This window comes from Podarcis melisellensis, assembly GCF_964234715.1.
Source record: "Podarcis melisellensis genome assembly, chromosome: 8".
In the NCBI taxonomy this organism is placed as follows: Eukaryota; Metazoa; Chordata; class Lepidosauria; order Squamata; family Lacertidae; genus Podarcis; species Podarcis melisellensis.
Window position 1 is genome coordinate 27,616,931 of NC_138540.1, and position 12,633 is coordinate 27,629,563.

The window sequence follows — 12,633 nt, forward strand, 5'->3', positions numbered from 1 at the left end:
ACTGCAGTATGATTATCCAATTCAAGACATTTCTCCTGAAGCTTGGAAAAGTAATATTTTGGACTGAACATCTTGTCATTTATTTACCCTGCACACAGTTCTTCTGGATCACAAACAAGCTGATTACTCCCATCAAGTTCTCACTACATAATAATGTGATGACAGAACTCCTCAATGCAATTACTCTCATGCAGCTAACTGCTACTACCTATTCAAACTATGCTACTTCTCTGTTCACTTTCGTCTCGCAGCTGACTTAGGTGGATATGTACGAGGCGTGGGGGGGGCGCGAAGAGAGAGAGCACAGCAGCACCGAGGCCATGCTTCACAAAACACTACAAGCCACAAATATCTGAATAGGCTACCTCCTTAACTATATAGACCATTTCGAGAGTGTGGGCCCTCTTGGGTAGTCGTACCACCCACAAATGAACATCCCTGTGGCATCCCCTAAGTTGTAGAATTCCCTCCCCACAGAGGTGCATCTTCAGTAAAGGTAAAGGAACCCCTGACCATTAGGTCCAGTCATGGCTGACTCTGGGATTGAGGCGCTCATCTCGCTTTATTGGCTGAGGGAGCTGGCGTACAGCTTCCGGGTCATGTGGCCAGCATGACTAAGCCGCTTCTGTCAAACCAGAGCAGTGCACGGAAATACCGTTTACCTTCCCGCCGGAGCGGTACCTATTTATCTACTTGCACTTTGACGTGCTTTTGAACTGCTAGGTTGGCAGGAGCAGGGACCGAGCAAGGAGCTCACCCCGTCATGGGGATTCAAACCACCAACCTTCTGATCGGCAAGTCCTAGGCTCTGTGGTTTAACCCACAGCGCCACCCGCGTCCCTATTGCACCTTCAGTATATAGATTTTATTGTATGCTGAAAATTCACCTCTTTACCCCGGCCTTCAACATATATATCTCACCAAATTCTTTTGATTTTAAGCTATTTTAACTGCTTCTAATGTTCCATGGACGCAGGTGGCGCTGTGGGTTAAAGCCTCAGCGCCTAGGACTTGCCGATCGAAAGGTCGGCGGTTCGAATCCCTGCGGCGGGGTGCGCTCCCGTTGTTCGGTCCCAGCGCCTGCCAACCTAGCAGTTCGAAAGCACCTCTGGGTGCAAGTAGATAAATAGGGACCGCTTACCAGCGGGAAGGTAAACGGCGTTTCCGTGTGCGGCTCTGGCTCGCCAGAGCAGCGATGTCACGCTGGCCACGTGACCCGGAAGTGTCTCCGGACAGCGCTGGCCCCCGGCCTCTTAAGTGAGATGGGCGCACAACCCCAGAGTCTGTCAAGACTGGCCCGTACGGGCAGGGGTACCTTTACCTTTACCTAATGTTCCACTGCCATACAACCCTGTAACCTCAGGGTGAAGGGTGTGTAAGAAATCCAGATGATGATGATGATGATGATGATGATGATGTACATTCTCAAGCTGCTATCTCTTAAGTCCCATTCAGTTTATGCATGAGAAAGCAGAGTGAAGACGAAATGTATAAAATGAACTACATAGGTTTGAAGCCAGGCTCAAATCGCCAAGTAAGATCAAATACATCTAAGAATATTATTTAACAAGAAGGTTTAGTGGAAAGGGGGGAGGGAGGGAGAAATTCTGAAAGCGGCAGTAGTAGTGCTAAAAATAGCCATCTGGGTGACAGACTGCAAGCTCAACATGTGCTTGAAAACTGAACAAAGCAGCAATACACGCCAGGGCACTTTCCAGCTCCACGCAGCCTAGCTGGCCTTTTTTGTACAAGCCCTGGAGCGGCTGCATTTGTACCGTTTAGGTTTGCTTCCAGGCAGTCGTTTTTCAAAGCCTGCAAAATTGTTTTCTCGCCTTTTACAGGGCACTTGTCTTTTCCATAATTATTGTAAAAGCTAAAGTCGTAAGAGAGAAGAATCTACAAGTATAGGAACAAAATTGCAACAAGAAAAAGTAGTTACCTTACTGAAATAAAAAAAAAACCTCTGTACAGTTGTACCTTGGATCCCAAACGCCTTGCAAGTCGAACATTTTGGCTCCCGAACGCCACAAACCCACAAGTGAGTGTTCTGGTTTGCAAACATTCTTTGGAACCCGAACGTCCAACGGGGGTTCCGTGGCTTCCTATTGGCTGCAGGAGCTTCCTGCAGCCAATCAGAAGCCACACTTTGGTTTCCAAACGTTTTGGAAGTTGAACGACTACATTCAACTTTTAAGGTGCGACTGTATAAAAAATATATATTCCAACATTACAACTTTCACACTGTAAGGTAGTAGATGCCCTACCAAGAAACTCTGCCAATGCTTCCCCAAGCTGGTGCCCATAGATGTTTTGGACTACAACTCCCTTGCCTCAGGCAGCATGTTTAGGAAAGACTTCTTCATAACCAAGATATAAACAGCAGCTGTAGTCAATTTCAAGAAAAGAGCAGGAAGAAGGTAACTACACATAGCATGAAAAGAAGATGTGAGGGGGAGAGGCCCAGGGACAACACCCTCATTCCCCAATGGCTTTCCCTCCAGCAAACCAACCTCCTGCTTCCAGGAAGTCACCAAACAACACACACGATCAACTACAGTCATACCGTCATACCTCGGGTTGAAGTAGCTTCGGGTTAAGCATTTTGGGGTTGTGCTCTGCGGCGACCCAAAAGTAATCGAGTCCATTACTTCTGGGTTTCGCCGCTCGTGCAGGCACTCAAAATGATGTCACGCACATGCACAGAAGCAGCAAATCGCGACCTGCGGACGCGGGTTGCATTTGCTTCAGGATGCGAACTGTACCACTGTACAATATTATGTATCTTCAGCAACTGCTATTCAGAAGCCCATTGTTTCCAATCCTGGAGACTCCATTCAATCCTGGAGACTCCATTCAACAGTGAAGCAGAGCAGGAAAATGTCCGTTTCTATTTCCACACAATTTTTTCCCAGTTCTAGAAATGCATAGTTTCTTAATGATTAATCTAATGAGTAGATAGAATGCCACTGCATTTGGGCAATTTCAACATTTTAATTACTTTCTCAGATGACTTTACCTGGAAAATATTCAATACGTGGGTCTTTGGGCAGATTGAAACTAGCTTATTAATAGGTTTAAATGCCTTGGTATTTTCTTCTTAAATGATACAAGGGAAGTTCATGATGCTGAATAGTCATGTCTTTACAAGAATGGCAATAAAAATAATTTCCAGGGAAAGCTTTGGATTTGTTTAAACACTGAAACCACATTAAGGCTGCAAACCTATACATACTTAGCTTGGACTAAGTCCCAAGAATTCAGTGAGACTTCTGTCCAAGAACACTTGTCTAGGATTGCACCGTAATTGTGCTTCAAATGTTTTTCCTCATCAAATATTTCACTCCAAATATATTTAGCTATAGGAAACTTTAGATTATTATAGAACAGATAAAATTTAGATTGCACATCTATATTTAGTAAACAAAACTTTAAAAAGCATCAAATGAAGATGGAAAACTAGGTGCCAATTAATTCAGGGTATTTGACGCATTTTTGGTAGATTATATGATTCAAAATTTCACTCTGAAGAACCATTAAGACCATCTTTCATCTCCCAGAATTTCTCCAACCCCATGCCTTTTGCTACAATATCAGTCCATGGCCATCACCACATCTTCTGGCTCACACAACTGAATTTCATACCATTATTATGCCTTCCTGTTTGTGTGAACTGCTTTTCCTGTGACTGTTTTGAATCTCCTGCCATTGAGTCATTAGATAACCCAAAGCTCTAGTATTACAAGTTAGGACAAAAATATATCTGCACTTTCTCTACATCTTACATAGTTTTAAAAACCATTATTCCCCTTTTAGTCATTTTTCTTCTAAACTAAAAAGCCCCCGATATTTTGCCCATAGTAAAGGTGCTTGAAACCTTTTGATTGCATTGGTTGCCTTTTGAAAAAAGGGGAAAGAGCAGTTATCATTTTTGAGATGAAGCAACCAGAACAGTAACCCATATTTCAAATGCAGTTGCACTAGGCCAAATAATACCGGTCTCAGGAGAGAATAGCCTTGCAGACCTGTACGCTCTTATTTTCATTCCCATTTGATTCCTGATAATCACTAGCAAAGAACTTGTCTTTTCCACACAAACACACACACCCATACACTTGCAGTTATTTCAAAATGATATATTGGAATAAATCAATGGGTCACAGAAATTCTCCAGTTCTTTTCCCTACAGTGACCTTTTGGAACCAAGAAGCTTCCTTGCATCTTTGTCGGGGCCTGGAGCCAAAAGACAAAACCTGACTGGACTATCAACTACAGTATTTCCCAGTTTCCTAGCATCAAAATGCAAAGCGAAAGTATATTTAGAAATGTTACAAAACATTCCATTACAAAACATTCCATTAAAAAAAACCTGGGGGAAAGTTGCCAGTCCAAGTTTCCTTCCCTATTTACTAAACCTTTAATTTTGTAACATTTCTAAATATACTCAAAAATTGATCTGTGTCCACTTCTAGATGAAGCCATCAGTTTAAAATTAGAGGTTACTTAATATTTCTACAAGTGAAGCCATCAGTTTAAAATTAGAGGTTACGTAATATTTCTACAAGTAACGGGGCACAATTTCATTTTTAAAGTGAACCCTATTCCAGAACAGCCATTTGTTGCTTAAACGCTGAAAGCCCTGCTCCCATTCCAGTCATGTATGAAAACCTCAGGGGCAGCTAAGGCTTCCAGCTGAACTAATAGCAAATTCCACAGCAGAGATCTTTCTGTTGATGATTTGCTGCCCCCAGCCTATGGTTGGTCAATAAAACCAGAACAGTTCTTCAACAGCAGCCGCCGCCGTCATGCAGTACATTTTACAAGCAAGAGAATCAAAGTAGATGGCCACAGGAAATGCCCTTCAAAGTCCAAACTCCAACATGAGCAAGACCTTTGGACAGAGAGGTTTTTTACACAAAAAACAACAACATGCTTTTCTTTAAAACCAGATCATAACATGTCTATGTTCTGCAAGAGACATCAACAGATGCCGTTCCAATCCCCAGCCCTCTGAAGATTAAGTTTTATAACTGCCAGTTCTAAACTATAGGCACAGGCTACATTTTCCCTTAGCTTTAACACTCCACAAAGGTCTTCATTTTTCAAATTAAATGCTCGATTTTACCAAGAAGCAGCTCAGCAAGAAGCTATTTCAAATCTATACAATAGAGAATCCACTTAGCACAGCTATCTGCGTTCACCTGTTAACTAATCTGTTCATGGTCCCCCCCCCCCAAACCCCATTCTATGCCTTGCTATAAATATTCACTTGAATACTTAACACTTCAAAATCCACACACACTTTTTTGACTCCAGAAATATGGCTGGCAGTTTGAGAAATGAGTTTTAAATGCTGAATTATCTGCCCTGGTGGAGACGACTATTTCTCCATGCTTGTGTTCTGGTAACATTATCACCCCCAGGAAGTACATCATCACCCCAAGTGAGCCACCAGGCCATACAGTACAGCACTCTGGACTGAAATACTAAGGGGTGAAAACAATTTAACAACCATAATTTCAAACCATTCTCACAACAGGGGCAAGACTCTTGTACTACAAAAACATCCCTAAAACCCTCCACTGAGAATGACACCCTTCCCTTGTCATTTATTCCCCCCTGTTGTGGGTGGCAGAGAACAGTTAAGAGGCAGCCACCCTTCAATACAAATGGATAAACATGACTTCCTTCTTAGCACCAGCGCTTTCCACTTCATCCATGGTGCCTTAGGGAGTGCATCAATGGCTTACAAAATACAGTCAGATTCTCAGACCTGAGAATGGTCAGCCCACTTGATTTCACACGCAGTTAAGTCCAGAGATTATTAAACATTAAGTTTTATAAGTTAACCGGAACAGCATCTCCAATTATAAACCACTAGTGAAATACTTGTCTTTGTACAATCATTAAAGGAGAGAAATGGCTCCCTTTATACTTTTGACAGAGGTTAAGTATCATGTGATTAAGCAAAGCAAAAAAGAATTTTTGCCATTCCCCCCCCCCTCCAAGAAAGAGAGAAAGGCCACCCACAGGCCAGCTAAAATTACAATAAATATTTACTAAGTGGAAAACAAGTTAATGTCAGGATGTCTAGAACAATCTGAGCTACTGTAAAGGACAGTGTAACCCATTTTAAAATTATGTAATAATTTTAAAGTAATGGAGGTAAAGTAATGGAGGTAAAATGTTCTTTTTGGGTGGGGATCAAGCAGTTTGGAATATGGCAATCTCAGAGAGCTCACAGGAGTTTGATGATGAGCAAGAGTTTTCTGAATGTTAATTTAAATGCCAGCATTCACATCTACTATCGACAAGGACCAAGAATGTAGTTGAGGAAGGGCAATACATGAAGAGACATTTCTAAACACCAATGCGTGAATATCACATGACAACACTACTATCACATGGCATGGCAAGACTACATGACACCTTCCTGCTTAAACAGGGTGCAAGTCAAGGCTTACAACAGACCTTCTGCAGCAGAGAAACAAGTGACCTTGCAGGTTAATCGTCTCAACACACTAACAGCTGTTGCAGTCCCCAAAGAACTAGACTTCCTGAACATTGTACAAGAATGAAGCTTTAAGCGCTATTCAAGCAACTTTATGGCTTATAACTACTAGCCCACATGAAATTCATTCACCTCAAGTAATGCCTGTACCAAAACAGGACATCAACAACCTTTTACGTGAGGAAAATGCTTATTCGCATCTTAGAAGGCAAAGCCAGCATCTTCCTCTCCATTTACTCACCCACGCAAGCTCGATTATCCCGAAACTTCCACGGTGCACAGCAAATGGACATGCAGAAGCCATGAATTTGGGAGCTCAAGTCAGTAATTTTGTGAATGGGGGGAAAGATGTGAGTCATTGTATAACTACAGTACATGTTTACCTGAATATGTGAAGTTGCAAATGAGGTATTTTAAAGCATAAGAGTTATAAAACTGGTGGAAGATTTTGAATGGCATCCTTTGACCTACTATGTTAAAAAAAAGACTCTTCACCTTCTCTATTATTAAGGCAAACACATATTAACATCACATTCTATGCTGTTTCAGCATCATCTCCATAAGGAAAGAGAACATGTGCCATTTCACTCCCTCAGACCTTCAAAGTCCATTCCAGCATGTAGGGCCCCAAGTACCCAGCCACAACAGTTTGACTGGGTACAAGTCCTCTGCGACATTTGATACCACTACCGACTGAAAACCCATTGACTACATCTAGAGATTTCAAGTTGCTTTCCAGCCCTGCTAGCACTGTACAAATAAAGGCGATGTTGCGTGTTTCTGACAAAGTAATGCAAATGAATGAAAACCTTGAACAAAAAGAAAACAATTCACATATGGTTTATTTTTTTGCTGTTTGGAATCTGCTTTTTAATCTCAAGAGTAAACATCCCCTACTTGTCATATCCGTATGGTTAAGGTTTGGGCACAGCTTCCCACCTCACCTCATGCCACCTTAGTACTTTTGAAGTTCTAAATGCAATATGCAAAACAACAACTTTGATTGCAACTGATGCCTTCGCAAGTGTACGCAGGTACGGCTACAGAAGCACAGAAAAGAACATTTAACCATCCAGCATTACACAGCCTATATAAAGACAGGACATGTTTAACCCTTGAAAACCTTTACTTGCAAAAAAAAAATTAAATATCTCACAGAGTTAGCATTCATATATACCAGCCCAATGTGTATATTTAAAATGTTCTTAAAGGGATCAGCCAATACACTACAAATTTCTTTGACAGTACATCACTACCCCCTTGTGGCTATGCAATAAAAGCCTCGTGTTCCGATTTTCAAAACCGTACAGTATTCTCTTCATGCAACTTCTCCAAAAAGTTACAGGCTTTACCTCTTCCGGTCACAAGTCATATTTTTTTACCTATTAAGCTTTAATTAATTCCAAGACCAAGGTGACATCTCAATAAGACTTTTGTACATCACACAAAACACTTGTGCAGAATTCATCAACAAAATCAATTTGATTTTAATATAAAATTTATTGCTTTAAAATGCTGTAAACAACAAACAATTTGATCCCTCATTTTATCCCTGGCTAGAGTCCTTGATTACTACTGCCACCATTTCAATTACTACACCACTCCCATTGTGCAGTAATGTTTAAAGCATGGACATGCACCATACCAACTTTAGTTTAGTTTAGCTAAAAGTTTTAGCTCTCGATCAAAAAAGAAGTTGAATGCTAATTTGTAATACATAAAATGAGCCACCTGAGATTGATTCGTAGCAACTCAGATACCATATCCCAATCACAGGTGGTGGTTTTTTTTCCATTCTCATTTTTAGACTACTTTGAATATTAGGCCTTTGACACCAGTATCTCACCTGCACCAACATGCCCCAAAGCAAACTCTACACCCACTGACTCAAAACATGGGAAACTCCTCTGCTTACTGGATATTCCAAATATTCTGTGGGACCAAAATAATTCTAACCTTCACCAAGAAAATGGCATGCACATGGATTATTGCCTAAATATTTTAACAGACAGGCACACAAGGACATATGCAAGGAAGATATGCATTGAGCAATTCCTTCTGATGGAGATATGTAGACACAAGTTATGCACATTTACATATTTGAAGCATTAGAACAGATTGATTGATTGATTTGCACAAGAAAAAAGTACACACATCACACATGTGAACAGCCCTGGGATCTTCAGCTGAAGCCCAGTATACAAATGTAATAAACAACAACAGGATGGAATGAAAGAAGGAAGGCAAAATACTGTACTACTGGAAAAGAATGTTTGATAACATCACACATTGGGTATGTTTACTGAGTGTGCATATTATTATGAATGGCAATTCCCACATCTCAAACTGCCTTACACTGAGCCACAGCCCACTGGTCCATCTAGCTCAATATGATCTACACCATTTCCAACTGACAAGGGCTCTCCAAGGTCTCCAGCAGACAGAGGTTTTCCCCAAACCTTCTTACTTAAGATTATTTAACCAGAGATGCCTGCTGCAAAGCATGTGCTTTACTAATGAGCTAGTACTACTCCACAGTAGATGGTTACCAATCCCCATTTTGAAAAGTCACACCTAGAATGCCTAGCCCCTTTCCCTAAGAAACACTGGTACAGTTGGGTGCATGTGCCCCAGCTTTCACTTTGCATGGGCCACTGTGGTTGTCTGTCCTATAATGAACACACACTGGCAGGATCAGCCCTTCCCATAATGCAAGGCAAAAAAAAAAGCTGTAGCTCAGTATAGAGCACCTGCTTTGCATGTGAAAGGTCCCATGTTTAATCCCTAGCATCTCCAGGCATGGAGAGCCACTGCCAGTCAGTGTAGACAACAGTGAGCTCAATGGATCAAGTGTCTGATTCAACAGAAGGCAGCTTCCAATGTTCCTAAATGGATAGCACCAACACACCTGCCTACAGGTGAGGGAGGCATATTAAGATTGTTATGGCTCAGCATCAATTAAGCCATATTGCACCTGTGACTGAAGTATATACAGGAGAAACAAAATGGTGCCAAGAGGTGAAGGTGAATTGAAAGCAGTCAATCAACCCCATTAAATACATGTCCCCTCTCAGATGCCTTACAGTGTGATGCAGAAGAGGTAGTAAACCAAGGGTTGAATAGCCAGCCCATGCCCCACTAGGCCCACAACACAGAGAGGAAGCAACAAGGGGAAGCATCATAAGGAAACAAGCAGATGTGGGTCAATTACAAACCTAAGCATAAAGTTGGGTAAATGCCATCAAATTTATTTACTTCTCTATACGGAGAGGGGGAAACGAATGTCCAGCCACACAGGTGTGCCTGTGCTACCCAGAGATGGCCCGTGGAGCATACATAAGGGTGAAAATGCTATCATGCACACATTTAAATCACACATATTCATTATTCTATACAAATGGCTGCCTCTCTACTTGTGCATGCCAAATACCTATGTGCATGACACTGCTGTAGCCTCCACTTGCACCTCCAAGCAGCAATACCATACCTTCTCCTTGAACAGCAGCAGAGGATAGACTATTTGGAGCAATATGGTAATGCCTCAGCTGCCATGAGATGCAAGGCCCTGTCCTCCACTCAATTTATTCAGTTTCCCACCCACCCCTACCAACAGAAAGGATGACCTGGCCTCCAGCTTACCTTTTAAGGCATGCCCTTGGCTGCCCAGAACATTGCCTCTTTCTCTGGTCCACAACATTGATGTATTTTTCACGCACATATTAATCATGCATGTACCACAGCACTTTTCTCTGCCCATGCTAGCTACCAAGGATCAACAGGGTTATATTTTTTAATGTTCCAAGGCCTTGCCCTTGTCAGTGACAACAGCAAACCGGATCCCCACATAAAAAGGCTGGATGTAGATATTTCCCCTGCCCCTTACTCCACCACATCTTACCACAGCCCAGCAAAAGAGCTGGCAAAATTATGCCTTTCTTTCCCTACATCTGGAGAAGTCAAACATCCCTTCCCTCCAACTGCACAAATAGCAACACCTGCTGTGACCTCACTATGGCTCAAACCTTACCCTGCCTTCAGTAAGGAGGCCTGTCCCACCAACACGTACAGCAGAGTGCCTGTGTCCTTGTATGCAATCTTCCAAAATGACAAGTAAATGCCCACTTTCACCTGCATTTGCCATTGGCAGATTACTGTGTGGGTCAGCAATATCCCAACACGAAAAGGCACCAATCCTATGTCCTGTTTAAATATACGAAAGGAAGTGAGGGCAATCGCAACCTTCCAGTGCCAGAGACTGGAGAGAAAAGTGCCAGTGCTCTTTCCCCAATATGCAAAGAGTGACTTTCACAGACCTTTCCACTGACAAGGAGAACAGGTGGCTCTGTCGCTCCTTTGCCTGGCAAACCCTGGCAGGTGAACCATGTGTTCAAAGGCAGGGCTTGTCCGCTTGCAATCCTCCCACAGAGAAAGATGCTGCTCATGCCTTTGGTGTTCACAGGGGTGTATGAGCATGTCACGGCTGCCAGACAGCCACTCTCTTAGCACACAGGACCTTAACCCACCCAGCCCTCCTCACTTGGACGTCATCACAGTGCACTGACAGAACTGGCCAGCCAGCCCAAATCGCGGGACATGCCAACTCCAACACGCTCCACGGAGCAGGCAGACGTCACCTCTAGGGGTTTCTTTTCTTTCTTTTAGGTATTCGGCACCTAAACGCAAATATTTTTTATTTCTGCCTAAAAGTGCTGCTTCCTACCCCACCCCCCAGCCTAACAAACAAGAGGCACAGACGTGTGTATGTGTGTGTTGTGTTCCCACGCCGAACTCTTCTCTTTTTGCGCCCCTCCAGCATTCTCCTTGCAGCTCAAGGCGGACACCCACTCCATCACCCCAGGGACAAACCCCCCGTTCGCCTAGGGAAGACCCACCGATTCTCTCTCTTCCCACCCCACCCCCCGCCTCACTTGTCGTGCAAGGCAATGGGAGGCGGAATCCTATTCCGGAGGGTCGCCAGGAGCGGAGGCGGGGGAGGGGTTTGCGCGCGCGCGCGCGCCCCCTCTCTCCTCGCCCCCCCTCTCCCATTGGCCGGCCATTCCCCGCCCCCAGGCTGCCCCCTCCGCCGATCCCTCCCCTCAACAGCGGCAGCAGCTACTCGAAACTTTCGGGCCGGGAGACCGACCCGAGACGCCGAGCCGAGACACCGCCTCGTTGGGCTGGTTTGGGAGAATTTCGGAGGAAGCGCGCGCGAGGCGGCGGGGCGGGAGAGGAATTCGAGGGAGGGGGCTGCCCCCCTGCGCGCGCGCGCGTTCCCGCCTGCGCGCCCCCGCCGCGTGTCCCCTCAGCCCTGCCGGCCACCCTCCCGCCGTCCCCTCCGTCACTCAGTGAAACCAGCCGGGTCTGTCCTGCCGGCGCTTCGGTTCCCTCCCTCCCATCCCTCACAGCTCACCTTCCGGCTTGTTTTCGGCGGCCATTTCCCCTCCGCGCGCCACATCCTCCTCCGCCGCCTCCTCCTCGCGACCGGGATCCAGGCAGGCGCGCGCGCCGCTGCCGTTGCCGCCACCGCCTGCTGCCCCCGCCCCTTCCTCCTGCCGACCTATTTCCGGTTCCGCTCCCTCTCTCTCAGGCCCCCCCACCTCTTTCCCCTGCCGTCGCCGCTGTTGTTACCCCCCTGCCGTCCACCTCCAGCCCCTGCCGCCGTTGTTGCCTGCCTGCCTACGTCCCCTCGCCGCCGCCGCCGCCTCCGACACCGGGCCAGCCAACCGACCCCCCCAGCCGCTGCCTCACAGGCAGTGCGGCGCTCCCATTGGGCCTTTCGCGGACTGATGCCTGTCTCCGCCAACCCTCGCTGAGCAGAGGCGAGCCGGAAGGGAGGATGGGCCTGACTGGCACCGTCGCCGGCCTATGGGCGACTAAGTCGGCGAGTGGGCGGGAGAAGAGGAGGGAGGCGCATCAGAGGCGCTAGTGCGGCCATGATGAAAGGAGCGGGGAGAGGCAGAGGGACTCTCTAGAGTGGGGAGAGTAGCCAATCAGACTCTAGAAAGGTGCGGAGAGGGTTGATGGCAGGTGGTTCAGCCAATAGCCGTGCCAAATGAGGGCGTTAGGATGGATGCGGCGGGGAAAAACCGTGACGCAAATGCGAGGCAGCGAATAGGGCGAGGAAG

The 12,633-nt window shown here is 45.3% G+C and overlaps 1 protein-coding gene across 3 annotated transcripts in view; it reads right to left on the reverse strand.

Moving 5' to 3' along the window:
- The window catches only part of CAMTA1 (calmodulin binding transcription activator 1), a 682,851-nt gene extending 670,639 nt beyond the window's left edge, over positions 1 to 12,212 (reverse strand). For 2 of the 3 annotated variants that reach the window (XM_081923408.1, XM_081923406.1), the window contains exon 1: positions 11,919 to 12,203. In XM_081923408.1, the coding sequence (XP_081779534.1) occupies positions 11,919 to 11,943 (25 nt within the window). In that variant the 5' untranslated portion in view covers positions 11,944 to 12,203. Of the gene's footprint in view, positions 1 to 11,918 lie in introns of all 3 variants that reach the window. The other variant, XM_081923407.1, reaches the window with a different exon arrangement.
- Between the last annotated feature and the right edge of the window lie 421 nt (positions 12,213 to 12,633).